General features: G+C 46.7%; 1 protein-coding gene across 1 annotated transcript in view; it reads right to left on the bottom strand.

Moving 5' to 3' along the window:
* The window catches only part of LOC128719939 (protein lap4), a 41,646-nt gene that overhangs the window by 5,088 nt on the left and 10,602 nt on the right, over positions 1-25,956 (bottom strand). The window contains exons 4-19 of the mRNA XM_053813585.1: positions 24,105-25,442; positions 23,857-24,023; positions 19,113-19,309; positions 18,488-19,045; positions 18,235-18,418; positions 17,718-18,160; positions 15,660-15,929; positions 13,705-13,815; positions 13,433-13,612; positions 12,770-12,799; positions 11,923-12,286; positions 11,602-11,855; positions 11,381-11,539; positions 2,695-4,254; positions 1,082-1,181; positions 830-1,022 (exon numbers count right to left, since the gene is read on the bottom strand). Coding sequence (XP_053669560.1) covers positions 830-1,022; positions 1,082-1,181; positions 2,695-4,254; positions 11,381-11,539; positions 11,602-11,855; positions 11,923-12,286; positions 12,770-12,799; positions 13,433-13,612; positions 13,705-13,815; positions 15,660-15,929; positions 17,718-18,160; positions 18,235-18,418; positions 18,488-19,045; positions 19,113-19,309; positions 23,857-24,023; positions 24,105-25,442 — 6,108 coding nt within the window. The remainder of the gene's footprint in view (positions 1-829; positions 1,023-1,081; positions 1,182-2,694; positions 4,255-11,380; positions 11,540-11,601; positions 11,856-11,922; positions 12,287-12,769; positions 12,800-13,432; positions 13,613-13,704; positions 13,816-15,659; positions 15,930-17,717; positions 18,161-18,234; positions 18,419-18,487; positions 19,046-19,112; positions 19,310-23,856; positions 24,024-24,104; positions 25,443-25,956) is intronic.

Genomic DNA, 25,956 nt, shown 5'->3' with positions numbered 1-25,956 from the left:
CTTAACATACGTAGGGAGGGAGTCGTATGGGGGTGGGGATTGTGTTGGAAGCATTTGGTGTTAGTGCGCCGGAGGCTGGTAAGGAGGGTGTGGTTGAGTTTGTTTGCTATGTTCTCTATCACGCTCTATGATAGCGTCAATTTCTGCCAACGGGTTCCTGGAGGAAGTACAAGGTGAAACGGTTAGGATAATATCAGCATTACGATTAGAAAACTTAATCAAGGGTAAAGGCGCGTGGCCCGATAGCATATATCTAGCTTATTGTTTTTCGGGAGTGTTTTGATTAGTAGTCTAGTGTTATTTCGAGCGTAATAGATAGGAAGAGCAACAGAAAATGATATGAGATCCGTCAAACCGGAATGAGCATTGAAAGTAAAAGGTTGCATCTACAAGCGGAATAGACGCAGACAGTACTAGTAGTAGTAGCAGTAGTAGTAATAGTGGGTGTATAAACTACTTTCCCACGCGGTTTTCTTTTTAGTTTTGGTTGTTTTTTTTTGTTTGCCTTCAAACGTACGCTACGAATTTACGATAAGTGCGACACTAGATACGAGATAGTGAGTGAGGTGAGACGAAATCATACATGACTACTAGTACTACTTCAAAAAAAAGGCACTCTCCACTTTTGCACATCAGCTCGGTGGTGCTAGCGGTTGGTTACGGTCAGCGGAAAAGAGAACTCCTTTAAAAACGGATCAGGGGGGATTTTTTACGTAGCGCTCGCCATACGCCGGCATTCCGACTCACGGCGATAGCGCTTGGGCTACGCGGTAGCACCCCACAGACGGACAACACGGACGGAGCACGGTAGCATCACTCCAGTACGTACCTCATGTTATTATCGTTAATGTCCGACTTATCGCCGGTCGGACAATCGCCCCCATCCGACCGATCGTCATCCTCATCGTCGCCCGCACCGAAACGTTGGTGCACCCGGTCCTTGCCGAGCGTCGCAATTTTCCGCTCCTCTTCCTGTCTCAGCTTTTCTACCTCGTCTTGGGATAGAAAGGAGAAAACTTTATCTAAAAAGAAAAAAAAAACACATGAGTGGAATGTTTTCTTTTGGCTATTATGGGCTTACCTGATTTCGGTGTCGGTTTCTGCTGATCTTCCATGGCGTTTTCGAAGAATCGCTTCTTGTCGGACACACTTTTCGGTGTCTTCGGCCCTAGGGGTGGTGACTGTGGAGAGGAAAACGGTAATAAAAGCCTTTTAGTACGAACACACGAACTGGTGAGGGAGATTCTAGCGTTTAATTCAGTCTTCTCCATCTCGTGGAAAGATGGTGAGAAAGAGTCCCCTATTATGGTTGTGCTGTCAGGGCTGCTTCCGGTGCGAGACTTCCAATCAAACCGGGCAGATTAAGTGCAAGAAGATCTCCGCTAGGAAAGGTGCCACCATTCCCTAACCGCTGCCGTCGGGCTGTCGGTTGCAATGCTGTTTATAACACGCGACGTACGGACTTGAGACATATTAATCGACGACAAGGAAATATAGAAAAGGATTTTGGTTAAAGTATCCTTTCAAATCCCAAAAAAAAACAACGAGGGGGAACGAAACGCAACACCAGGGTAAGTAAAAAGTTTAAATTTTGATGTAACATTATTACACAAGCAGGAAATAAACCAAAAAGAAAAAAACCAAAAACTCATGCATTGATTCACAGAGATCAAAATGGATCCCAAATTGTATCGCTTGTTTGTTTCTTTTTTTGCGTTTTGTTTAAACGGGCAAAACTTGAAATAAATTGTTAGACGACACACACAGAAAAAACAACATTTAAAAATATTAAAAATGTGTAACACAATCAATGCGAAACATAAGTTGTGAATTAAATAGTTTTGCTTCAACCTAACTGCTTCTGTACGACCGCCATTTATTCGAATAGGAGAAAGCAAGGACGTTTACTATAATTAAGTACGGGTTTTAGTTAGTGTAAATAAAGTGACAACAAAGGTTATACAACTACTACAAAAGTTCTACTGGGCTAGTGCTACTTCCGTGTTCTATTTCGTTGTGATAGTGGGATGCTGAAACTACATTCATGCCTCTAAGTGGTATTACTTTGGAAGGATGTGATTTTTACATTACTTCTACGTTTAAAATTAGATATTTTCGGTTCGTTTTTCGTTTTCGCACACCAACTCACGGCCGCATATTAGCTACGGATGAAACATTCAGGATTGGTAAGATGGGAATTTTGTAACTCAAAACCAACGACAACTGAGACGCAGCGCCATCGTCTCGTTGCTTCGAACAGGAGCGCCTGAAAGGTAGGCAGAACGCAACGCACGTTACGTTGCGTACGTAACGCGACGCAACGTAGGATATGGAGCTTACTGTCTAAGGGTTGTGTGTAGAATGGAATGATTAGTTTTCTGTTGCACGTATCCTGTTAGCTTTATCCCGTGAGGTTAGCGGACGACCTTTCAGTTGTTGTTGTTTTTTTTTGCTATTGTTTATCTTGCCCAAACCCCCAAACCCCTGCATTTCCACACGCCAAATATTGTGTGCAACTCTCGTGCGTGTGTGCGTGTTATAAATGCCTCTCCTCGCCTGTCTCATCAATCCAGTGTCGTCAGCCGTTTCGTCACACGCAGGTGCGAGGAGTGGCCGTGGTTAAGACGGTGCGTGCGATGAGTGCTCTGGAGCTGCCGACCGGGGTGTGCTTACAAGCCGTATCGAATCACTCACCGGCATCAGTACGGGGGCGGTGATCGTGGACGGGTGATGTACGGAAGACACGTATGTACCAACGGTGGACGTCCCTACGCGCGTCGGGATGCCACTGTACGGTAGATGGTAGGGTGCGGTGGTGTAGGGTAAGGAAGGTTGGCTGCCTGTTGCCAGTGAGACGATCGGCGCGTGGCTGACCGGTACCGAGCCGGACGCGTACGTGTAGATGGTGTGCTGCGGTGTGGGCAGTTTGGTGTAGTGTACGGGCAGGATCTGTACCGGCGGGTAGATCTGCGGCAGATGGTAACCAATGTCGGGCGGTGGCTGCGCACCGGCCAGCTTGGTGAGGTGGTGATGGTGATGGTGGTCGTACACACTGCCCGGAATGTACTGGGACGATGCCGGTAGCGGTGACACAGAGGCGGACCCAGAATCGTACAGATATGGGGACGGCACACGGCCTAACACCTCGCCAGTATGGTGGTGGTGGTGCATGGTGTAAACCTGCTGTTGGTGGAGGTGTTGGTGGTGCTGTTGCGGTTGCTGATGTTGCTGTTCCTGTGCGTACTGTGCCAGCAGCTTGTTGCGCACTTCGTTCTCTTCCAGCAGTACCTGCCGGTGTACCTCGTCCGGTACGAGCAGGTTGTTCGGTGTATTCTCGTGCACGAACTGTGCCGTCCGTTTGATGGGTAGCGTTTCGTACCGGGCCGGAAGCACCTCGACCCGCTCGGGGTGTCTTACCGGTCCGGTCACACCACCTACCACCACCTCCCGGATCGTGTTCGTCGCGGAATCGTGCTCGTACTCTACCAGATCGCCCTGCCCGAACTCTTCGTGCAGTTTACGGGCCGCTTGGTTACGCACGACTTCCGCCCGACGAATCTGGCTCTGCTCTGCCGCACCGGTACGATCGTTCACCTGCGACGGTTCCAGCTCACCGTGCGACTGTCCATCGTCCGATGCATCCGTGTCGGAGTCGGTGTCGGAATCGGTGTCGGAGTCGATATCCGGATCGGAATCGATGTTCGCCACCATTACCTTGGGCGCTGGCGGCACACGGTGCTGCTGTAGCTGCACGACTTCCGGTGTCGAGCTGTTGCTCCGGTTCGTGGAGGAAGACGACGGACTGCTCGCGCGCAATATACCCTTGAGATCGGGCGTCGGCGAAGGTCCCGCGAATGCGGCCCGGGCATGATGGAGCGCCGCATCGAACCCGTGTGTCTCCTCGTGTAGATCGAAGCTAACTGATTTCCGGTGCGCTACGACGTTTTCTTTCGCTTCGGGTTTTGCTGTTGTTGGTGGTGGTGGTGGTTTAGTTGTCGGAGGTTGATCCGTACCGGTGTCGGCCGGCTCTACTACTGATTGGTCGCCGTGGGTGAGGGAACCTGCCGACGCTACGGTGGTTGGTGGTGGTGGTGGCGGTGGTCGATGGGGCCGTACAATCTTCTGCACACCCTTCGGATGGCTGTAGTTAGTATCGACAGCGGGGTTCGCTACAGTGGTGGAGGAGTTAATTGAGGAGTTGGGAGGTTCGTTCGCATGCGACAACAACCGTACACTTCCGTAGCGGCGTTCGATCTACAGAGTTTACATAGCGCGTGGTACGCCAGGGAATTGGTTTATTATTTGTTTTGATATTTTTGGGTTGGTTTTTTTTTTGTTTACGAGATGGAGACGGAGGCGAGCGCATATGCAAAAAGAGAAAGAGAGAGAATATGAGAATAGGGATGTACAGGGATCGGGAGGAACGAACGGGGATTTAAACGGCAAACTGGCAGCGAATGCGGGATGATACACCGGTAACCGGAAGCGTGTGAGTGGAAGGGGGCCTAGAGTGGGGGTAGGAGGAGGAAATGCACAGCTTCGGACAGGATTATTGGCAGCAAGGAATAACATAAACCATAATTTGACGTATAGGTGTGCGGGAAGCGGATGGGTCGCAGGAGTGGAGTCTTGGACATTAAGGTACCTTTAGACCCTATGAAGAATATCCCTCAGCTATTAAAGATCTTTGGAAGAATTGATTTTTGTTCCAGTGTGTCCAAGCTACTGCTCGAAAACTGCTCGAAGAGATACTTAGCAAATCAATTCTTCATAGTGTCTCAAGTTTTTGTTTACGTTAATCGTTCTTGGTGTTAGTGGTTACAAACCGAATGCTTATGCGGACGATATTATCTCCAATATGGGTGAGAGGAACTTTACTGGTAACATAAAATAAACGAATGTACTTTATTTACAGATTACTCCGTTTACTCCTACCGACATACCGGAATTACTATTTTAAAAGTACAGCTAAATAACCAGACCAAAAGTCAAAACCTAGCAATACATTTTACCATAACACATACCAACATAGTAGTAAACCATACCAACTACCCAAGTCTCATGATGATGAGCGGTGGATTTTTAATTTCGCAAACATCAAAAAGTATTAAAATCGAGCAAAACACACACACAAACAGTGATACGCATTATTTTACAAACACAAACGAAAAGCGTCACACACATTCGCAAAAACAACCTGTTGCTTTTACCCACCCCAGAAAGGATCTTTCGTAAAACAAAAACAGCGAACAACAGCGATAATTGGATCAGTGAAGAAATGCACATCGCGTCATATAAGCTACGTAATGTGTGGCGACCCCTTCAGTCGAAACAAAAAAAACGGAAGGACCGATGTGCATTGGTAACGGGAAACAAAACAGAGCAAAAATTGTGTGAAACGGTGTATAATTACCAATTCGTACATTCAGCGGAGGCCTTTCCCTACCTCCATTTGGCCTAAAGGTTAAGCTTCCTCTTAAGTATCTCTCTCTTTCTCTCTATTTCGAGTGATTTTCCTGACGGTGCGCAGCTATAAAAACTTTATGCAAAATTGAAAATGGAGGATGGATTTTTTGTTTTTAAACAAAAAATAAAGAATAAAACTGCCGGCAAACATTAAAATATGTAGAAACTGCGACGATCGTCAATAAAGCACTTGCACAGTAATCATTCCGACACATGCTTATTGGGATCGTAACAGGTAGGGTTCTTCCGCAACATCACAAAAAACGAGAAGAAAAAATAAACTTTATATTATTTTCTAATTTCTTTTCAACGCCCAAAAATAGGAGATTTAACTGCTAAAAAAAAAGACAGAGAAACGAATGTGACAAGAAAATACAGCATCTGGTTCGTCAAATATGTATTTGTTTTTTTTCCATTTGTTTCGCTGATGCTTGGGCTACACAAGGTTTTTGTTTTGTTTTTTTGTAATTCATTTTAATTCAACAGTTATTGTAAAGATTCTCTTCATTCTTTCCCCCTTTCTCCCCTTTCTGTTCTCCCTACGTTCGGTCTCTCACAGGTGTCGGCACACACTGACACGGCAAAACAAAAGAAACACTCCTGTACTATATATCGCAGGACAGTATTTATCCATGTGTATGTGCGTGTGTGTTTGGGGTTTTGTTTTTGGCATATTTGATTTTACCCACTCAGTGTGAATTGTGTCTGTATGTTTATGTTCACGCAATGAACTATTTTCTCTTTCTCTCTCACACACACTGCATTTCCGCTCGAACCGAAGGAGCTACGTTTGTGTTGGCGATTCGTAGTTTTTGTTGGGGCAACGAATTGAAACAGCTTCCGCTAGTGCCGAAAACGATGATGTTCAACGCCCCAACTGATCACGAACCCTGTGTTCACATACTGAGTGTGAGTGTGTGTGGGTGTTCATTTACATTAATATAGGTAATATGTATATTTTCCACCGATGCCATTTACAAGTGTTCAACAATAAAGTGAAAGGCAAAAGATTATTTAACACGGTTTACCCATCTCTCCTTCACGCTGTGTGCGGTGTGTACTATATTATTCCAGTACTGTACTGTATAGTACTGTACTGACGTAGTACACAGCGTGCAGACACAGTTATACATACCCTCCCCCGGGAAGATTATTTATTCGACGGTGATTTTTTTACCGATTGCGTTCGAATGAAACAAAAGAAAAACACAACATAATAGCTTCTAGTAAAGAGATTTTGTATATCTCTCCACTATTTACATGTCTACACGTCTTTTAGACGTCAAATTTTTGACGTAAATTATTGCTATGATGGTACAGAGAGCAGTTTGAAAAATAACGCACTCCAAAACATTGCTTGGGGACCATAATCTCACACACTAAAGCGTAATGTTATTGAGTCAGTGACAGGTATACGAAACTTAACCAACATCGAGTATTAGAGCTTTGCTAGACCAAGTCTTTGAATCGCACACTACCACAAGGTGTACAATAATTATGTCTAGTAACTGTCTTGATGATTTAGCTGAGAGTTCCCGATAATGGCGACTGATATAACAAAAGGATAGTATACCTTCTTCAGGTGATGGGCATCTCATGACACATAGTATAGACAAACGTAAAATCAAGATGCACCGGTCTAAATTCCACTGTCTTGTCTCTTAAAGGTAACCATCCTTCCAGCAACATCCAAGACGTAGACGTACTTACACGACTAGCGGTGCTGGAGGAATGCCCTCCGACTCGGGGAGACGTGTAGAAGAGTGCGAAAAGAGTATCCACAAGCTGGTTGTGGTTGTGTGCATGGGGAATTGCATTACATTTTCAGCAGACACAGAGTAAATGCTCCATTCTCCAGCATTTGGATGCGGGTGCGAATGATTCCCGTGGAGTCGTACACGATACAGTGATGCGAGGTTAAGATTTTGGGAAGAAGCGGCACTCACTAGGCGGGAAAGCCTGCTTCACACAAGTGGGAAAGCACAGCACTGCACTTTACGGGCCGGGCTGCATATGTAGTAACTATAGTAGAGAGCGAGGGCATAAATACATACAGTACACGAAGTAGTGAAACATTGAAGGTATTGCCTGCATGTCTGCATGCATCGCCTTACACGCTAATCCGAGCTGCATCACTGCCGCCCGAGCAACATTTAAATACGCATGAAACCCATTGCCATTTGCGACGGCTAAAACAAACTCGGTCTCTCCCCCGTCTGCTATTTCTAACGCTTCACCATGCCCTGCGACATGAACAATTCCAGTTACGCATCCTTACAGCCTAAAGATCTACACGGTAGGAAACACATCTTGCTTATTAGCTTGCTTACACACACACTCACGCACACACATACACACGATTTGATATTGACGGTCTGAATTTTGAGAGAGGTGGCAGCATTTGGTAATGGATGGTGACATCTAAGGGGGTATAGAGAAAGAGCGGAGGGTGGTGATGGGGCCGGGTTTTGTTTTTGAGTAGAATTGAAAAATTCCATTGCGATACCAAAACCAAAGGCAGTTCCAGTTATCAGTTCCAGCCCTGTCTCATCCCTAGTAGGGTTGAATAAGAGCTTAGTTTTGTATGAACTTGACCGAACCGGTTCGTTCTTTGTGAAGAATTGAACGAACGGTAGAGATCTTTCGTTCTTTTGTCCGTCATAAAAAAATGTGTCGCTCATACTTTAATTCGTTCAAATAGTTAGCTCAACCTACCGTTCCAGATAGATTCCTACATTCGATCGCTTAATCTGCCGATCGAGATCGCTCACCAAATGTTCCTACGTTTGACAGGTAGTGCACTCAACCTACCGTTGCAGATCGCTCCACCTACGTTACATTCCGTTCAACCTGCGTTACGGACAGTTAAACCTGCGTTACAAGCCGTTCAACGAGCGCCATTTGCGAACTGCAGTAACATGATTTGACGACCGAAGTTCGTAAGTTCACTTAAAATAACTGATCGAACTGTACTGGTTCAGTTCATCTAACCCAACTCTAATCCCCAGCCCCCACGCCTCCGCGAAGATGGTATGTATATACTGTCGTAGGAGGTTGTTTATAGCTATAAGGGGGTTGTGTCTTCATACAATCGATTTAGCTAACGTTTAAATCCGGAATCCGGTGAGTGTCTCTGGTGTATATGAATAGCTTCCACCTACGGTGTCGGTCTCTTTCGAGCAACTAACATGGTGTTTGGCCCAAAGCCCTGTTCCAGTAACGCTGGAACAGCCGCTAGGGGCCCCCCAGGAATGTTCCATGCGGTTCCCTATCCCCGCATGGGATGGCATTTGTAAACGTTTACCCTAAATCGAACCTGCCTGTGTGTATTATTATAACCAAGAACAATTCTGAAGCTTTTCACTACTAACACAGTTGAGTTCGGTGTGGTCGATTTACACTGCGTGTCCACAGCTCGTATATCCGTGAACACTTGTCTAAGCCAAGAAACAGAGCAAGAGCAAAACAGCAACGTAACAGCAACAAGAGTGTTTTGTAACAAGGGTGTTCCGGGCAGGTGCTATGCACACGTTGGCCGGAAAGTGTCCCCCTCTTCCTTCCCCCTATTCGGGTGCTGCTTACACAGCAAAAACTGCAGGAACAGGATTGTGACGGGGCGGTACATTTCCGACACATAAGGAAAATAGTTCATCCACCGGCTAAGGGCGGTGTCTGCGGGTGGTGCCTCCGTAACTGACATTTTGCCAGCAGCAAACTAAACCTACATCGTTTTCGTAAATGTAAATTGGATGTCCAAACAGACAAAGTACATCATATGCACAGGCGCACGGGGCTGCTTTCCAGGTGATTTGTCTGCTTAGTTTTGTACGTTACTTTAACAGTTTTTGTTTAAGTTTTTAGTTTTTAGTTGTTTCATAGCCAGCAAAACATTGGTTCTGTTTTCGGTCACAAAAAACGGTACAAAAAGACTAGCTAATATTTGTTTGTTCGCTTGTTTTTTCTTCTTCTATATCTCTCTCTTCCATTCTCTCCCTCTATTCTCTTCCTTCTCGCTTTACTCCTATAATCCTTCTTCGTATATAATATGGAAACATCAAAAGGTATAAATACAAACGCGGTTACCCCCATTTGTTTGTTGTTTGCTACGCTTTGTGCCTGGGGAGATATACCGCGAATGGCAGGTTTATACATTTATACGTAATAGTGAGTGTGTGAGAGTTTGTTACATAGTCAGTATTCTTGAGACAGTTACAATTGTTAATGACACTTCAAAAAACATGTATTCGCTACGCCTTCCGCACACATAGTTCAATCATCGGAATGAGTTGGCCGCGAATGGTAGTCGATGGTAGTCACCATTACGGGTTGCCGAAGGTCCAAAGGCCCAAAGATTGATGACATTTTTTGTCGGTCTGGGGCATATCGGCAGGTGGGCCCATAACGATCTCACAACACTTCCATAGGGAGGGTGCATTGCGCTTTGTAAGCTTTCGCATACGCGCTAATTCTATTTTGGCATTTCCGCTCGCATCGAAACGGAGGTGTGCGTGTGTTTTTTTCTTCTTTGTTGAGGTGGGTGGGAGAAGGATGTAGAATAGTTTACCGAAAATTGTACAACCCGAAATGTTCTGACCTACCCCCTCCCCGTCCACCGGTCGGCTTCGGATCGACCAAATTTCTCCTATCAATTGGATATATATATTTTTTTTTGCTAAATTATAATATCTCAGTCTTCGTTAGTTGTATAAAAAACTAATATTATGGAAGATTGTTTGTCGATGTACGTAACTGTGGGTGGACATAAGCGGCAACAGCGGAAAACGAAAAAACCATTACAAAGAAAACAAAATGACCCGCCATTAATCCGAATAGGTCAAAAACAGAGGAAAAAGAGAAAAGAGAGGGAGAGAGAGAAAGAGAGAAAGAATTCATTTAGATCATTCCATTACCTTTGCATTGGTAATATTTGTATAGAATGGGGTAGACAAAAAGAATCATTATTCGTTTAGATATGTGTCTAGGAGAAGGAAAAGGAGTTGGTTTCCAAAAAACAAAACTAACAAACATATGGCAAAAATCAACTCTCAAAATCAATCAAAAGATGATGGACTATATGCACTGTCCGTTAACAAGTGTTATACATGTAATAATAACGTATAACACATTTCATCTATTTAATGTATCATTTTCAAAACAAAACAATATTATTATAATAAATAATAATTTTTTTTTGAAATGTTCAACAAGCTTGAGTTGATATAAATAGTGTAAAACACCAAATAAGAAATTCATCTTTCATACACATATTTCTAAAACTGCCGCAACTGGTTTCCTAAATCATCTTCGTCATTTTGCCAAATACTTCACTCTTACTCAGCTAATCCGTACGACACACGACGAGAGATAAATTCTTTTTAAAATACAACAAATAAGGTGAATAAAATTCACAACGAGAAAATATATACCTAAAACAATAAGCAAATCAATGTACGAACTAATATATAAAAATAGGAACAACACAGTGTTGTAATGGTACAAGAATGGTATGGGCATATGTATGCTTATGTATGAGTGAGTGTTTTAAAATGGAGGTTGTGAAACAACAGTTTCTTCTGTGTGTGTTGTTGTGTTGATGTGTGGGTTTCCTTTACCGGTTACAGCAAAGGATGGTGTCGGTAACGGACGGTAACGGTGTCTGTGTATGTGCCATATCCTTCCGATTAATAGTGTTCTATTAGCACAGATCATTTTGCTGCTGCCGGTTGGCTCTTAGTATACAGGTGCTTTGATTTTTTCTGTCATTTACGGACACATACACATAGGCCCCGGATGAAGCAAAATGAGGAAAGCACGAACATACCGTATGTTCGGTTGGAGAAACAATAAGACATTTAAAGTAGATGAGGGATGTTGTGGGAAGGGATTGATGAGCATGGATATGATGGTTAAATACCTGAGGTGTCTGGGTATCGAGGGTGTGCTTGGACATCACGATAGTGGTCGTTTTTTGCAGCGGTTCGGACGTCACCTCCGTTGGTGATTTTGGTGGTCCATTTTCGACTAGCTGACTACCGAGCGCCAGCGATTCGGCTGCACGTACGATATCCAGTACCTACGGTGAAGGTTCGTTACGTTAGAGAATGTTTGGTTGTAGGCTCGCTGCCGCTTAACTACCTTTTCGGGGGTACTTTTCTCCTTCGAACCGATCGCTACCTGTTGATCGGTTGGATTGACACTGATAAGAGCCTGGGAGGTAGGTTCGGGCTGGTCGATCGGTTCGTCGGCAGTGGGTTTCACAGGCAGCGACTCTTCATCGATCTTGTCCACGCTTAGCTTCCGGTGTGTTTCGGCCATGATTACCGAATCGTCTCGATCGAGGCTGGACACGCTCTGGCTAAGCTCCGAACCCGTTTCAGATGCACGCGACCCTACAATAATAAACCGAAATAAAGTTGTGAGTATCGAGGCTCGTAAAGACCACCCAGACAAACTTACCAATTCTCGCACTATCGCCATTGTTGCTTAGTCCGGTGCTCATACCACCCGCACTGCCGGTCAGATGCAGGAGGTCCGATTTTTCGTAGCCCTTGCACACGACCAGATGGAGCTTGTTGCCGGATGCGCGCAGTGCATCGACCGCTTCCTGGTGTGTCGCACCTAGCAGTGACAGACCGTTCACCTCCAGGATGCGCATGCCAACGCGCAGTCGTCCGTCACGCTTGGCAGCGCCGTTGGCATTGATTTTGGAGATGAAAACACCCTCGTCCGCGTTGTCCAGCGGGTTACCACGCTGACCGTTTAGGCCACCCTTGATATGCATGCCAAGCCGTTCACCATCCTGCTTGACAATGTCTACTTCCTAATGACCGGCGAAATGGTGAGCGATGATAAACAACAATGCAAAAAAAAGATTAGTGTCAGAAAAACAAAAACACCCTAGCGTATTGATAGCACCAACTCCACCGAATGAAGAACAGAGGGACGGCACTGTCCTTTTGAAAATCATAAAACACAGACAACATTCTCACTACTACCATTACACAGGCATGCAACTAAGTACAGCTATGGTAAGATTGATGTTTTCTTTTTCGTATTATTTTGGGAACCGGGAATAACCAAATTACAAAATGAACGAGAGAGACATTGGGGTTTGTTAGAAAAAAAAAATAGAACAAAAATAAAAAAAATATTAATGAGCAACCGCGTCCTAGGCGGGTACGCCCTTACGACAGCGAAAAAAAAAACAAAAATTAGGTTCGAACAAATTTCGTTCACAGCGGCGAAGTAAAACGAAAACAGGAACGGCAAACACTGAACGGTGTGAACCCCACGTTTTACGTACCTCAGTGTTCAATGCAACTATTTCAAAATGCTGAGTATGATTGAAGTATGGCAGTGAGCGGTAGTGTGTAGTAGGTAGTAAGAAGGAGCAAATTTGTTTTTTTTTTGCGTTTATGATGCATGATTTTTTATGCAAAACCGACACCCGGTAGAGAGCAAAAGAAACGGAAACGGACAAAGAAATAGAAACAGAGAAAGAAAGCGCACTATAGAGAGAAAGTTCTAAACGCGTTTCGCAAAGCATATTGGGCTGTGTGGTCCTGAGCTGTCTGGACGTACACCTTCGACATGGGTGATGTTATGACTTTGTGGATTGGGGAAGGGCATCGATACACCTCCCCCACCTTATATATGGTTCAATTAGACTGCGTACACAATGGACGTCCACATTCTGCCATCTAGCATCCATAAAAATAACTTCGATGCCGAGATGAAACCTCCAATCGCGGAGCCGAATGCTCCGTACGTTTCATTCTAATCGAATTACAAACAATGCGTATTTCTAGTTCAATAATTGCTTCTTTCCACTTCACCTCCACTGCATTATGGACACGTGTATGGCGACTACCAACACATCCAACACATTTTTGGATTTCGGTACAGTACGTGGACGTGGTGTGTATACGCTGCCTTTACTATCGCTATGCTAACCCACACAACGCACCTGAAAGCCTGCCGGAAGCGGATCGTGCTGCACGGTTAGCTTGATATCGTCGCACGGTCGAAGCAGCTCCATCACCGCCTCCTGGTGAGTGGCCTGCGTCACATCAGTTCCGTTCACCTTCAGGATACGATCGCCCATGCGTAGCTTACCGGACAGGGCAGCTATACCGCCGGCCACGATCTAAAAAACATAAAGAATAAAATTGCGTTAACACTGAATCTCTAGAAGAAGACATTGCAATTAGCCAGTGCAGATGTGAACGGTTTACTTACGTGCGATATAAATATGCCCGGCTCGTTTGCCCCGAATGGGGTGCAGGAATGATCAGTGCCACCGATAATACTGAAGCCAAGCGATCCTTGATCTTTCGGCAGGATAACCTCCTGTGTGTGTGTTTGTGCGTAGAGCGCGATATACAAATGTGTGTGTGTATATACGTGTATAATGTGCAATTTTAATAGGAAGGGGAGAAAGAGAAAGAACAAAACGCGTATAGTCGCATTTAGTAAGGTTCCTTTATGTGTTTTCGATTCAGTTTAATTGTTCGCGTGAGTCGAGAGAAAAAATTAAAAGAAAGCGTTAACGTTTGTAGACAAATGGGACCACAACAGCCCTTTTTAAGTAATTTTAAACCCAATTATTAATATCATGATGCGCTGCGCGATCAATGCAGGGCCCCGGCAAAGATGTATGCGGTGTGTTAAATAGGCCCAGCACTGTATTAATGATGATCATGGGTGTTTTTTTTTCTGATATATTGTATCACATTTTTTGCTCGTCCCCATTGATGACGGGCTGTTGATTCGGGTAAGCAGCTTCGGTTACACGCACGCTCGTCGGGATATGTAGTGGGCGGTATGGCGTGAGGCGGGTGTATTATAATCTGTTTTATTACGGTTAATTTGAAGCGCGCATAAGGATGTTCCATTAAACAAGAGGGAAAAAAGCCCCGGAAAAGATTAATAACGTTTAGGAACGGTAGGCACGCGTTTTGGCTAGCTATGCAAGTGGTAGTTGTGTTAATGCAGGCACACAATAATCTTTATCTATCATGTCAAAACTAGTATTGGGTGACGCTCATTCGGATTCAACGATCTGAATGAATCTTTGAACTGATTCTATCACTCTGTAGCTCTACTCTGTAGAAACAAATCCTCAATGATTGATAAGTCCCAATAGATTCTCGAATCCTCAATAATGCTCCCAAGAATCATAATTCTACGCAATGTTTACGGATTTAGATTTAGACAGGACCTGTCCAAAATCCAATCCGGACCAATCCCCCTTTACTTAACGAAAATAATTAAATTAAGCCAGAAATGACAGACCTCCCCACCACATGAGGTTTTTTGTGCCGATAAAGAAGACGAAAAAGTTCATTAATCTATGAAGAAACAGCCATCATTGAGGATTTTTCAATACTGAATCTATAAGGATACAATAACAATTTAGGAGTCGACTCCTTACTGAAGATTCATATCAATGACTCGTCTCAAAAGATTCATTCATTATAAATGACTTCAATACTAGACAGAACATGGTACTCGGGACGGTAATAAATTACATACAATGCACACAGAACAAAGTCATAGTTTTAACATTTAACACAGAAAAAAATGATGTTGTAAGTAATTGTGGCAACAAGCAAAATTAGTTTAGTAGGCTTTAACATATACTCTTCATGATGCTGTGCCCCGCAGAAGAAAAACAGAGTATCCAACCGTCCAATATGCGTAATTAGGGTAAAGTTAACGCAACTTCCTGATCATTTTTACTTAAAAGCACCATTTGTTGAGGTTTGTTTTCCTAAAGAACCTTAACGGTACAATAGGAGAAGCCTCACTTCTATTAGTTTTGACTAATTCAAATGGCGTAACGCTCTCGGATGGTAACGGGTTAAAGATTTAGGCTGACAGGTTGACATTCTTCACCTCACCATCGTTAACCCCTGGTACACGTAAAATGATACAAAGAGTAAAGAACAAAATGTAATAAATAGATGATGGTTCCTTCCGAGTGCCGATACAAAATGGATGTAGGAGTAGTGACACTGTTGAGTTGTGCGCGCAGTAGTATGGCATGGCTAGAGATCATAGAACCGAAAGAGGGTTTTTCTTGTTTCCGCTGTTTGTTCGTTTGTTTGCTTGCGAATTTGTTTTCATTAATATGTTTTTCGTTTGCTATTTTGATAGCGTTGTGGTTTGCTTGGTTGGAGAATGTATTTTACCTCGCTGATTAGTGGTTCCAATAAGCGATTGTCAGTGACCCTGGTCATTACCGTCTCAGTGAACGTTGACTTGGTAATCGTTTCCGTGACGGTACCGAGCTCGGTCGGTGCCGGCGGCAACATCGGCATGTCCGGCACGGCCTTCTGCACCGTCACCGTGACCGAGGGACCGTGGTCGGACTTGTCCACGGTTACCTGCCGCCCGCCGCTGATAAAGTGAGACGGTATCATGGCCTGAAAATCTGCGCTGGTCATGGGCCTCGCTGCAACCTGCGATATGGACGTGTGTGCGCGTGTGTGTTGTTTGTTGGATGTGGATGTTTGTAGTTGTAGTTGTGTTGTAAATGGGAAACCGGAAACAGATGAGGACGAGGAAATGGGATATCGAGAGTAGATGTGTGTATGTAGGTATTTGTTGATGTTGTGATGTTGAGGATCCGGTGACGTTTCAGTTCACAGTTCATTCCGGACGCGGATGCAGGATATATTCCAACCCAAACAAAAACCCAAACACACACACATACACGCACGCCGGGTAGATAAATAAGTTGATCGAGAATATACATATCCACATGCATACACACAACAGGAGAAAAAAAATATACAAAACCAAACGCCACCACCCACACACACACATGTACACGCACGTGCGCGAGAAATAGTCGAGCGGTCACCAGGAAGGGGTGTGTTTGGGGGGGTAGAGAAGATGGTGAGATGGAGCAGAAAATGAATGCAATACGCGAGCGCAGAAGGATTAGATTATGCGAGCCCAGAGGTGTTGATGCGCAGGGTTGATGCAGTACATGATGGTACAGGTGTTGGAGGGTTGGTTTGTTTTTTTTTTTTAATCATTGCGATTTGTTCGGAAGGATCACACATACACACACCCAGACACCCACACAGAACACACAGACCGGGCGCGTGGGAATTGGGCGCAGGCACATACAGCAACGAGAAGGAGGCAATATGGAAAAGAGAAACAAAAGAAGAAAAAAAGGGGAAAAAACCTTGGATTAGGACCATCATGCTTGGCTTGTTAACGGTGCGGGTCGTTGTATGTGGTTTAATGTTATGGTACGTTTAGCGATATATATATAATAATAAGTGACGGCCGGTGAAGATGCGCTTGGAGAGCTCGACTAGCTGTCCGTCCCTTCGGGAAGAGGATGTTGGGGAGGATGGTGTTAGACAATGGAACGGAATTAATGGTTCACTAGCAGCGGCTGATGAGCAGGTGACATGAGCAAAGGGGAAGGAAAGGAGGAGCAGGATCAGAAGGGAACGAATTGCAATAGATACTCCCAGACTCTACGATCCGTTTATGATGAAACTAATTGTATAGCATTTTACATGTGGAACGTTCCAATATTAAATTCTTTTCATATTTCATTATCCAATCCAAACAAATGTAACTGCCAATGCCGAGATCGTAACGTCTAGATGCATCTAATGGAATGTAGGTTTCGTTCGTGACAATGGAAGGGAATGATGAACAAACAGTGCATGATGATGAATCAAATGAATGGGCAGTACGAAGCAAAGTTGTTAAGCAAATTTTCTCGTGCTGCGTGTGCCAGGTGTGTACAGAGATCAGGCAAACACACGCGTGCTAGGATTGTGTGTGCTGTCACGCCGCAGCAAAACGCGACCTGTCCTGTCTAATGTGTATTGCTTTTAAACTTCCTAAAAAAACAAGAGTTGTGTGTATGCGTGAATACGCGTGTGTGTGCATTTGTGTGTGTGTGTGTTGAAGTAGGGAAGAGAGTCAACTAGCAGGCAGCACTTGCACACAGGGTGTTTCTACTAGGGTGGTTCAGGAGGGTGGTGCCTGATATCAAACGGGACGACGGGAGCAGCATTCGCGGGAGCAGCACCGACTACCTTCATCCGATCACGTACACGTTGTTAGAAATTGGAGGGTTGAGAGATTGAGGGAAGGGAAAGGGAGGGGTAGGTTGGTTTCCATGCCCCGGAAACATCCAGCTTCAAAGCGAGCGTGTGGGGGCGAGCGCACCCCCGCTCGCATATATCTTCGTAGCAACGGCTCCGGACACTTACCTGCGAGTCGTCGTTAGTGGCAGCATGCGCTACCACACCATTATTGATGGTTGCCGTCGATTCGGACGGTTGATGGTCCTGTGGCTTGTGCATCACACCGTTACTGCTGCCGTCAGAGCTACTGTTAGCGGTGCTGTGTTTGTTATTTACGTTTTGCATTAATACTGTACGCGGTGCAGGCAGGGGAGGCTGCTGCTGCTGCTTAGCAGCATCCACCTGCGTTGGCCCCTGCAGCAGTGTGGCTGATGGCGTGTGCGGTGCAAATGAGGAGCTAGGTGAAAGTGCATTAGCCCCGCCAGTTACCTTTTGCGTGTGCTGTTCATCCACCACCTTCGGGTCGCTGTCGGGCGATTTGGCGGACTCGGTTAGGTGGTGGTGTGGGTGGGCATTTTGTGGGTCTTGACCGTCCTCTGCCGTACGGCGGTAACCGGTATAGGTGGATGCTGTTGTTGGAAAGCGCAGAGAAGAGGCACGGTGTTAGAAATGGTTCATTTGGTGGTTACAATTTGTGACCTACCAAGTCGGTTGGGCATGTACGCGCCGGGGCGATTCGGACCAACGACAGGGCTGCGGGGACTATGGAGCGATTCCAGCGGTCCCTTCACTTCACGCTGTACCACCAAGCGTACAAAACGCTGATGATCGGTAAGCAGCTGTACCGCATAATCGTGATGCGCGTTCGTAATGTCGACTCCGTTTATCTACAAAGAATAAGCGTTTATTAAGGACCACCGTTCAATGTTCGAACACGGAACCAACCGTCTACTTACCGCTAGCACCCGATCGCCCACCATTATCTTGCCATCCTTGTGTGCCACTCCGTTTTCGGTCAGGCGGGAAATGTAGATGCCTTCCGAACCGTCCTTAAAAGGTGCATGGCCCTTGCCGCCAGCGATGCTGAAACCTAACCCCTGTCCGATCTGGTCCCGTATCAGCGTAGTGTGCAGGATAATCTTCTGCGTTATTTCGTTACCGTTCGGCATATCCATACTGCCGACACCGACACCACCACCACCACCGTTCGGCAGCCCGACTGTGTTCGGGGACAGGGCGCCCATATACGGCGGGACGCCCACACTGTCACCGACAACAGTCGGTACGCCGAGCGGAGCGCCCAGCAGCGGTGGGCCTCCGCTCGCCTTCAACGATTCCTGATCGACCACATTGATTTGTGCCACCGAACCCGTATCGTCAAACACCGGATGACCGATCAGGCGCGTTACCTCGCGGGAAATAAACAATACCAGCACGGAACCGCATGCCTTCAACACCTCGACCGCATCATAATGGTCCGCATCCTCGACCGAGATTCCGTTTACCTTCAGCACCTGGGGGAGAATGATGCGAAACGTTAGTTAATGCTGCGCCACAACACGTCATCCTGGCAGTACGTACCTTGTCGCCCACCTTCAGGCCGGCCAGATCTGCCGGGCCCCGTTCGGTGACGCGCGAGATAAAGATACCCTCGTCATCGCCCTTGAACGGTGTCGAGCCGCGTCCACCGGCAATGCTTAGCCCGAGCCCGGCAGACGTGCGCTCAATGTGTATCTCCAACCGCTCCTCCTTCAGGGCGGTGTACGTGTCGAGTGTGTCTAAAAGTAAACAAAGCAGAAGCAAAGCACCTGATTAAACAGTTCGTGCGGATATCGGACCTCAAAAACCCTTCCGTTTTGATGTTTTCCCCAAAAACAAAGAGCCCCTTTCCTTTCAGTATAGACGCAGAATTCTTGTTTTCTTACGCTTCGCTTGAAAACTCCAAAGTTATTGTTGCTACGATGTGACGCTACCACAAACAACATCAATTTGTGCCACACTGGGAAAATATATACAATATAAATGAGTGGTTGCTTATATACGCTTGCATTTCTTGGAGTGTTTTAACGAGCGGTGAAGCTGCGTTAGTTAGCCACATTAGTGAGACCCGCGTGAGTTTAATGCGGCCTGTTTGCGGTCCGTGCCGAATCGTGTTTATTATTAAACACACACTACGTTCCCCCATTTTCCTGCCACTCGTTGCTGTGTGACCATGATTCTTTATCGGTGGTGCAAATTGCTAAGAGTATCACCCCATCGGGTGCTACCACAACAATGTGTTGCATGTTTTGCTTTCCTATGCTGCGATTAGATTCGCGGTGGTACAACGGGAGCATTTACTGCATTTATTGTTGGACGTGTTAAATGCCGATAAATTAGTTGCGCAACGTATTAAGGCGTAAAATTTACAAACAAAACTTAATTGCTTTATGAGCTCATGCGTGAAAATTGTAAGATAACGTTGTACTAATTTTGCTCCAGAGATTAAACGAAGATTAAGCCGACTAAACGAATTATGCCGATTGAACGTTACATGGATTTTAAATTAAACATATTGAAGATTGTGAGTTCTAAGATAACTCTAAGATAACTTTAAAACATTAATTGAGTGTAATATTAGCATCGAGAAGCTGTCGAGTTGTGAGATGATTTTAAAATATATTATAATACACTTATCAAATTTGAGTAACTTCGCAAAAGCTGTCACATGTCCGGAAAAGTTCTAAAGAGCAATTGCAATTGCCACATATCACATAGAACGGACTGTTTCCGCATAATGACCACCATGAATGATTCATTGCACAGTCCACCTATTGATTCATCACACCCATATATGAGTTTCTGTTCCACGAAACCAACACGCACGGTGCCCGAAACGGCAGCGCGCGCTCGGTTTCGTCACCCCTTATCAGCGACAGGCGCATTTTATCTCGCTTACCGTAGACTTTCCGCTTCCCAAACAACGGTGACGACGACTGGGCGAAACTGCCACCGCCGATACCCTTACCCGGAGTCCCGCCGCCATTCAACGTGCGTCCGTCCTTTACCGCGGTGATAATGCGAATCCGTCGCTTGTCGTCCTTGCGGCCTCCCTTCTTCTTCCCGTTCGACAGGATGCTGGTGGGCGTGTGCGACCCACTCGTGCCGTTCGACCGGAACGAGGACGCACCGGACGACCGGCGGGATAGTGGACGGCCCCCCGGCCCTTTCCGGCCGCCCGGTCCCTTCCCGGCATCCTTCACTTTAAACTTGACTGAAAACATCCTTCCCGTCAACTGGGTGTCTGCGCTAGACGTGTAAAACTTTTCCCAGCGTCTTGGGAATTCTTTGCGACTGTCGGAGTGCCGGGGTAAGAACTAAAATGGCACGCAGTTGCTGTATCGTGTACTAGCTTCACACAACAACGCACTTAACCACACATAAATACGAGAGTGAGAAAACAAAATCGTCACGGGCGCACAGTATGCGCCCATGAATACTACCGCCGCATAAACGGGTCACCACCACCGCACAGGGCCTGGTTTTTTTTCCTCCTCTCGCACACGTTTCACCTTGGGGTTGAACTAATTGTGTGAAGCAACCTAATTTCCACCTTCAATTAGTGAGGTCCACTTAAAGAAACCACCCGTAGCTGATGCTGGAGAAGCGATGCAGATCGGAACCAGCATAAAACAGGCGTGACTCATCACGCGGACGGAAGCTAGGTTATGTTTCTCCACTCCGATGTTTGATTGCTGCAGCAGCACTACGTTGAAATGGTGCCGATTGAGGTGTTGCGGGCCAGGGCACGCCCTGATGCTATTGTTTTGTGGCCGCCTCGAACGCACAAAAAAGAAAGAAAGAAAAAACAACAACCACACACAGTCTGCTCCAGCTAGATCCACACCAGTGCGTCACGACCACACGGCAGCAACGTTCCCGGTGATTTGTCAACCTGTCGGGCGCATCCGCGGATTCCTTCTGCACCCAAGTGATGAGCCTGCACCCCCCTGAAGGATTCCACGCCACTGATAACGGCAACGGGTGGAGCGTGATAAAAGGCGCGCGTTATCTTTCGCTAGCGGTTCCCGATCCAGAGAAATAGCGCGAAAGGGTTACCTCCCTAAACTTTCCTTCCGATACGGAACAGTGTGTACGTGGGGCGTCACGTACCAGGCATGGCAAACACGCCTGCGGCGGGGCTGCGGTTTTGAATATTATTGACAAAAAAGTGCTCCCCTTTGTGTCGACAAAGACCTCATTGACGTCTATGGAAAGTACCATGAGCAAACGTTGGAAATGTTTCCGATCGACTGTCAACAAAGCGGGTCAGACAATTTAATTCGTTACACGTATTTTGATTGTACCGCGTGTGTACGTGGCGTAACCTGTGTGGCGGAAGGTGTATGAGTGTACGGAACAATAAACCACACCAGTGGTCGACAAGTTGACGAGAGAAAAAGCACAATATCCCGCACTGCATAGTACCAAGTAATCCATTTTTTTTCTTCTTCAAAGTGCATAATAGACGTCTAGGTCGTATTGATTCTCACAAAGGTTCAAATTTAGCCTGTTAAGAATTCAAGTGCCACAAAGCACCCTTGTTAGCAGCTGAAGGGCAGAGTACGCGAGAGTTCAAACCTTTGTCTGTGGCTGTGTGAATTTCGCATGAAAAAAACTGACAATTCATTATTTTAGAACATACAATAAATAATTAAAATAACTATGCTCTTTACAGCTTCTTATTGTTATCCTATTGTAAGACGATTATTGATCAAATAGGAATAAATTAATGTTTTTTTTCTGTTTTTGTCACTTCATTCGGTTAATAACCAACATTAACCTGTGTTCTGCACACCTGCTTTGATTGCAAACAGTAAGATGAAGAAAAAAGTTTGCCACCACTGGTTGTTATCACGGTAAAGCCACTGATAACGTGCTAACGTGTAAAAGAAGCAGGTAACACCCTTGCGCATACACATGCCAACGAAACGGTAGACCCCGCATACGGTGATACGCTATTGGAAGGAAAATTAAAAAAAAAACTTCAAAGCCACACAGAAAACCGACCCCACCAAACCTTGACACAAAATGGCCCTCGACGACTAAGAGACGCTTTGGTTTGTTTGTCGCGCGCTTGATCATGTAGGGTTTTGCCTGGCTTCCCAAAAAAAAGGGTGCCTTCGCATGCACAAATGCGTACTTGCGATGCGTTGGGGAGCTCACGATTGTTTGTTTTCCACCAACTTACACACACATACTTAGCTTACGTGTCGTGTCGCATACTGGTTCGGTGTGTTTAATTTAATGTTTATCGAATATAGCAGGGCTGTTGCGTTATCTAAATGGTTTTAGCTTTCGGACTGGAGGTAGCGTCATGGACGGCACACTCGGGGAAGGTAAAGCAGCGGTGTTGGGGACCGCCTCGCTGTACACGGTCGAGGGTGTTAATATCGGTACGAGCGCTCGGTCTCATTGTGCACGCTTGCTAAATGGTGCACACGCCGCTGGATCGTCGCTTCCCATTGTTGTTCCCAACATTACGCCCGTTTCTCCATCGGGTGCGACCCGTTCGGTTTTGTCCGAAAGGCAAACTACTGGCCATGGTACCCCGGAACGCTCGAAAACAACAACCTTTCGGAATAAACAAGCAGTTGCCCTTTCGGTACTTGTCCATTCTCTGCCCACCACAGCATGCTAATTACCATCGCTCTTTGACGATCGTCCCCGGTGCGCGTGCAGTACGCGGTAGCGAGAGTAAAGGTGCGAAACTGTACCGTGGCCACGTACCGATGCGCACTCCGCCAGGACAAACAACATTGCCCACCGGATTGCGACCTTAGCACCTGATCTGTTTATTCTGCACCGTTTTCCAAACACAAGTGCCTACCGTTGCACACTTCCGGTGCCTTGCGTATTGCGGACGGCGCGTCCATCAACAGCATGGCACACGTACATACACATGCTTCGGTTCTTATCTTATCGCTCCGAGCATGATGACGACGATTGGAATGTGGCAACTGATAGCCCTTCACGTTGAGCAGTGTAGCGGAGAAGGCCATCGCCACGTTTGAAGTGGCATGGGAAGTATGTGAACATATCACCGACGCCCGTTAGGGTGGTGATGAGGTTCGACATCTCTCAGCGAAGAGATGAAGTCAAGATGATGTAATGCGCAATAGAAAATGATGTAATGACCCTGGCAAAGGTCTAGTGACATCATGCGAACACACATGCTAGCTAGCTCAGCTACTCTGGCGATAAATATCTCCTGTAAGAGGTCTAACTTCATTCTGACGTTTTTGAACTCCCCGAGAGATTGTCTGCGTGGAGTCGACAAACTTACCTTCAGCGATGCTGGCAGCAGTTGATGGTACCTGCACCAGCACGGGATGCTCGTCCAGCTTTGGCGGTGTCATTTCCTTCAGCTTCAGCGAGGTAAACATCAGGTTCGTGTTTTTATCGGTGATGGTATGATGCACCCGTTTGTTCTTCAGGTGATGTGGTGTATCTCTGAAAAAGCAATAAGCAAATAAGGAAACTCCCATCAATAAAGCTGCCCCGAAAACAGAAACACCTTCAACGAGGTAGTACCTGCGATGTAGTTTGGAGATTGGTTTCTTGCCATCGCCATCCTCGCCGGCGTACTGTTGCCGCTCGGCATCGTCCTCTTCGTCTTCGTTCACCTCGAAACCGACACGCTTCTCGTACCCATCATCCTCCTCGTCCAGCGCATTGTCCTGCACACTGCCCGCCTCCGTACTTGCTGCCGCTTCCCCGCCCTGCTCCTCGTCGTGCGGTATAGCGTGACCCTGTATGTCCTCCATCGTGGTCGCACCGTACCCGGACCGGTTCAGCAGCGAAGGGCGGGATGCAGACTCCTCCGACAGTGTGTCCAAATTACCGGACAGATCGTCCGATTTGCGCTCCTTTGCAAACAGCTTGTGCGCCTTCATCTTCAGCTCCTTCGGGTGGGGCGTGTTCTGGCGCACGAACGGCGTGTCACGGTCCGCACCGAAGTCCTCCGTGAACTTGACGGAATGTGTGCGGGACGCTTCCCGTTCCTCCCAGTTCTCCGAGTCCGTGTCCTCGCGCTGGCTCGGGTTCGATGGGACGTAGCGTTGCTGGGGCAGCAGGAAACACGTCAGCACCTGCTCGTTCGTCGCCTCGTCCACGTCCGGCTGGAAGGTTGGCACCGGTTGCGATTGGTTCTCGGACAGCCACACTGCCTTCAGCTGCAGATTGACCAGCGAGTACGGGAGATGCTGCAGCAAATTCCCGGACACGTCCAGCACGTGCAGCTCGCCACAGTTCCCCAGCTCGGACGGTAACCGCGTGAGCTTGTTCTCCCGCAGGCTGAGCACCCCGAGCTGCCGGCAGTTGCCGAGCTCATTCGGCACCGCTACCAGCGAGTTCCGGTCCACGTTCAAATTGTTCAGCGCCAGCATGTTGCCGATGGTGGACGGCAGCTCGCTGAGGAAGTTCTCCGTCAGGATCAGCTCCTGCATGTGCACGCAGCACCCGATGCTGTCGTTCAGCGTGTGCAGCCGGTTCTGGTCCAGCTTCAGGATCGACAGGTTGGTCAGCTTGGACACGCCGTTCGGGAGCGTTTCGAGCAGGTTCTGCGACAGATGCAGATCGGTCAAACACTCCAGCCCGCCGATCTCTTCCGGCAGCTCCTCCAGCCGGTTCTCCGACACGTCCAGGCAGACGAGCTTCTTCAGCAGCCCAATCTCGGCCGGCAACCGCAGCAGCTGGTTGTGATCGAGCCAAAGCTCTTGCAGCGACGGCAGATAGCCGAGGTGCGACGGAAGCTCGTCGATTTCGTTGTCGCCCAGATCCAGACGCTCCAGCTTCGTTAGCTGACTAATTGACTCCGGTAGGTTCTTCAGCAGGTTCTCGCGCAGCTCCAGCGACACCAGCTTGGACAGACTGTTGGGCAAAGTAAAGGTGCGCATTGAGTGAAATTCTAGCGTGGTGCGTGCAGCTTGTTAGCAAGCGACAGTGGATGATTTTCGTGCGATTGTACATTCGCCTGGAATGCAGTGCTATTGCAAACGTACGCGCTACTCCGATAACCTTTGTCGCGCTCCCGTGTGTCCCCGGTTAAAATGTTCTAATAATAGTTTTATTGTCGGCGATGAAGAAACATATTTAATCTAGCAAATGCGCATTAGCCGCTAGCTAGGCACCTAACAAAGCCGAAGCAACTACCCGGTCATGAACTTCACGGTAGTCATTGAACATAAGGTGGTAAATAGCAATTTACACAAACCCATCGCCGAGAAGCGTAGGAGATAGGTTCAAACCCCAAAATTGCACACACACGGTGACCGTTGTTGGGGTGCTGGAGAAGGGACCATTCAGTACCACCCTTTGTACTTTCATTGTTCCCAATCTTACCCTCTTGTGATGCTTGGGGTGGGGAGGCAGAATTTCAAAGCAC

The sequence above is a fragment of the Anopheles marshallii genome, chromosome X (assembly GCF_943734725.1).
Source record: "Anopheles marshallii chromosome X, idAnoMarsDA_429_01, whole genome shotgun sequence".
In the NCBI taxonomy this organism is placed as follows: domain Eukaryota; kingdom Metazoa; phylum Arthropoda; class Insecta; order Diptera; family Culicidae; genus Anopheles; species Anopheles marshallii.
This window is presented reverse-complemented; position numbering and strand designations above follow the sequence as displayed.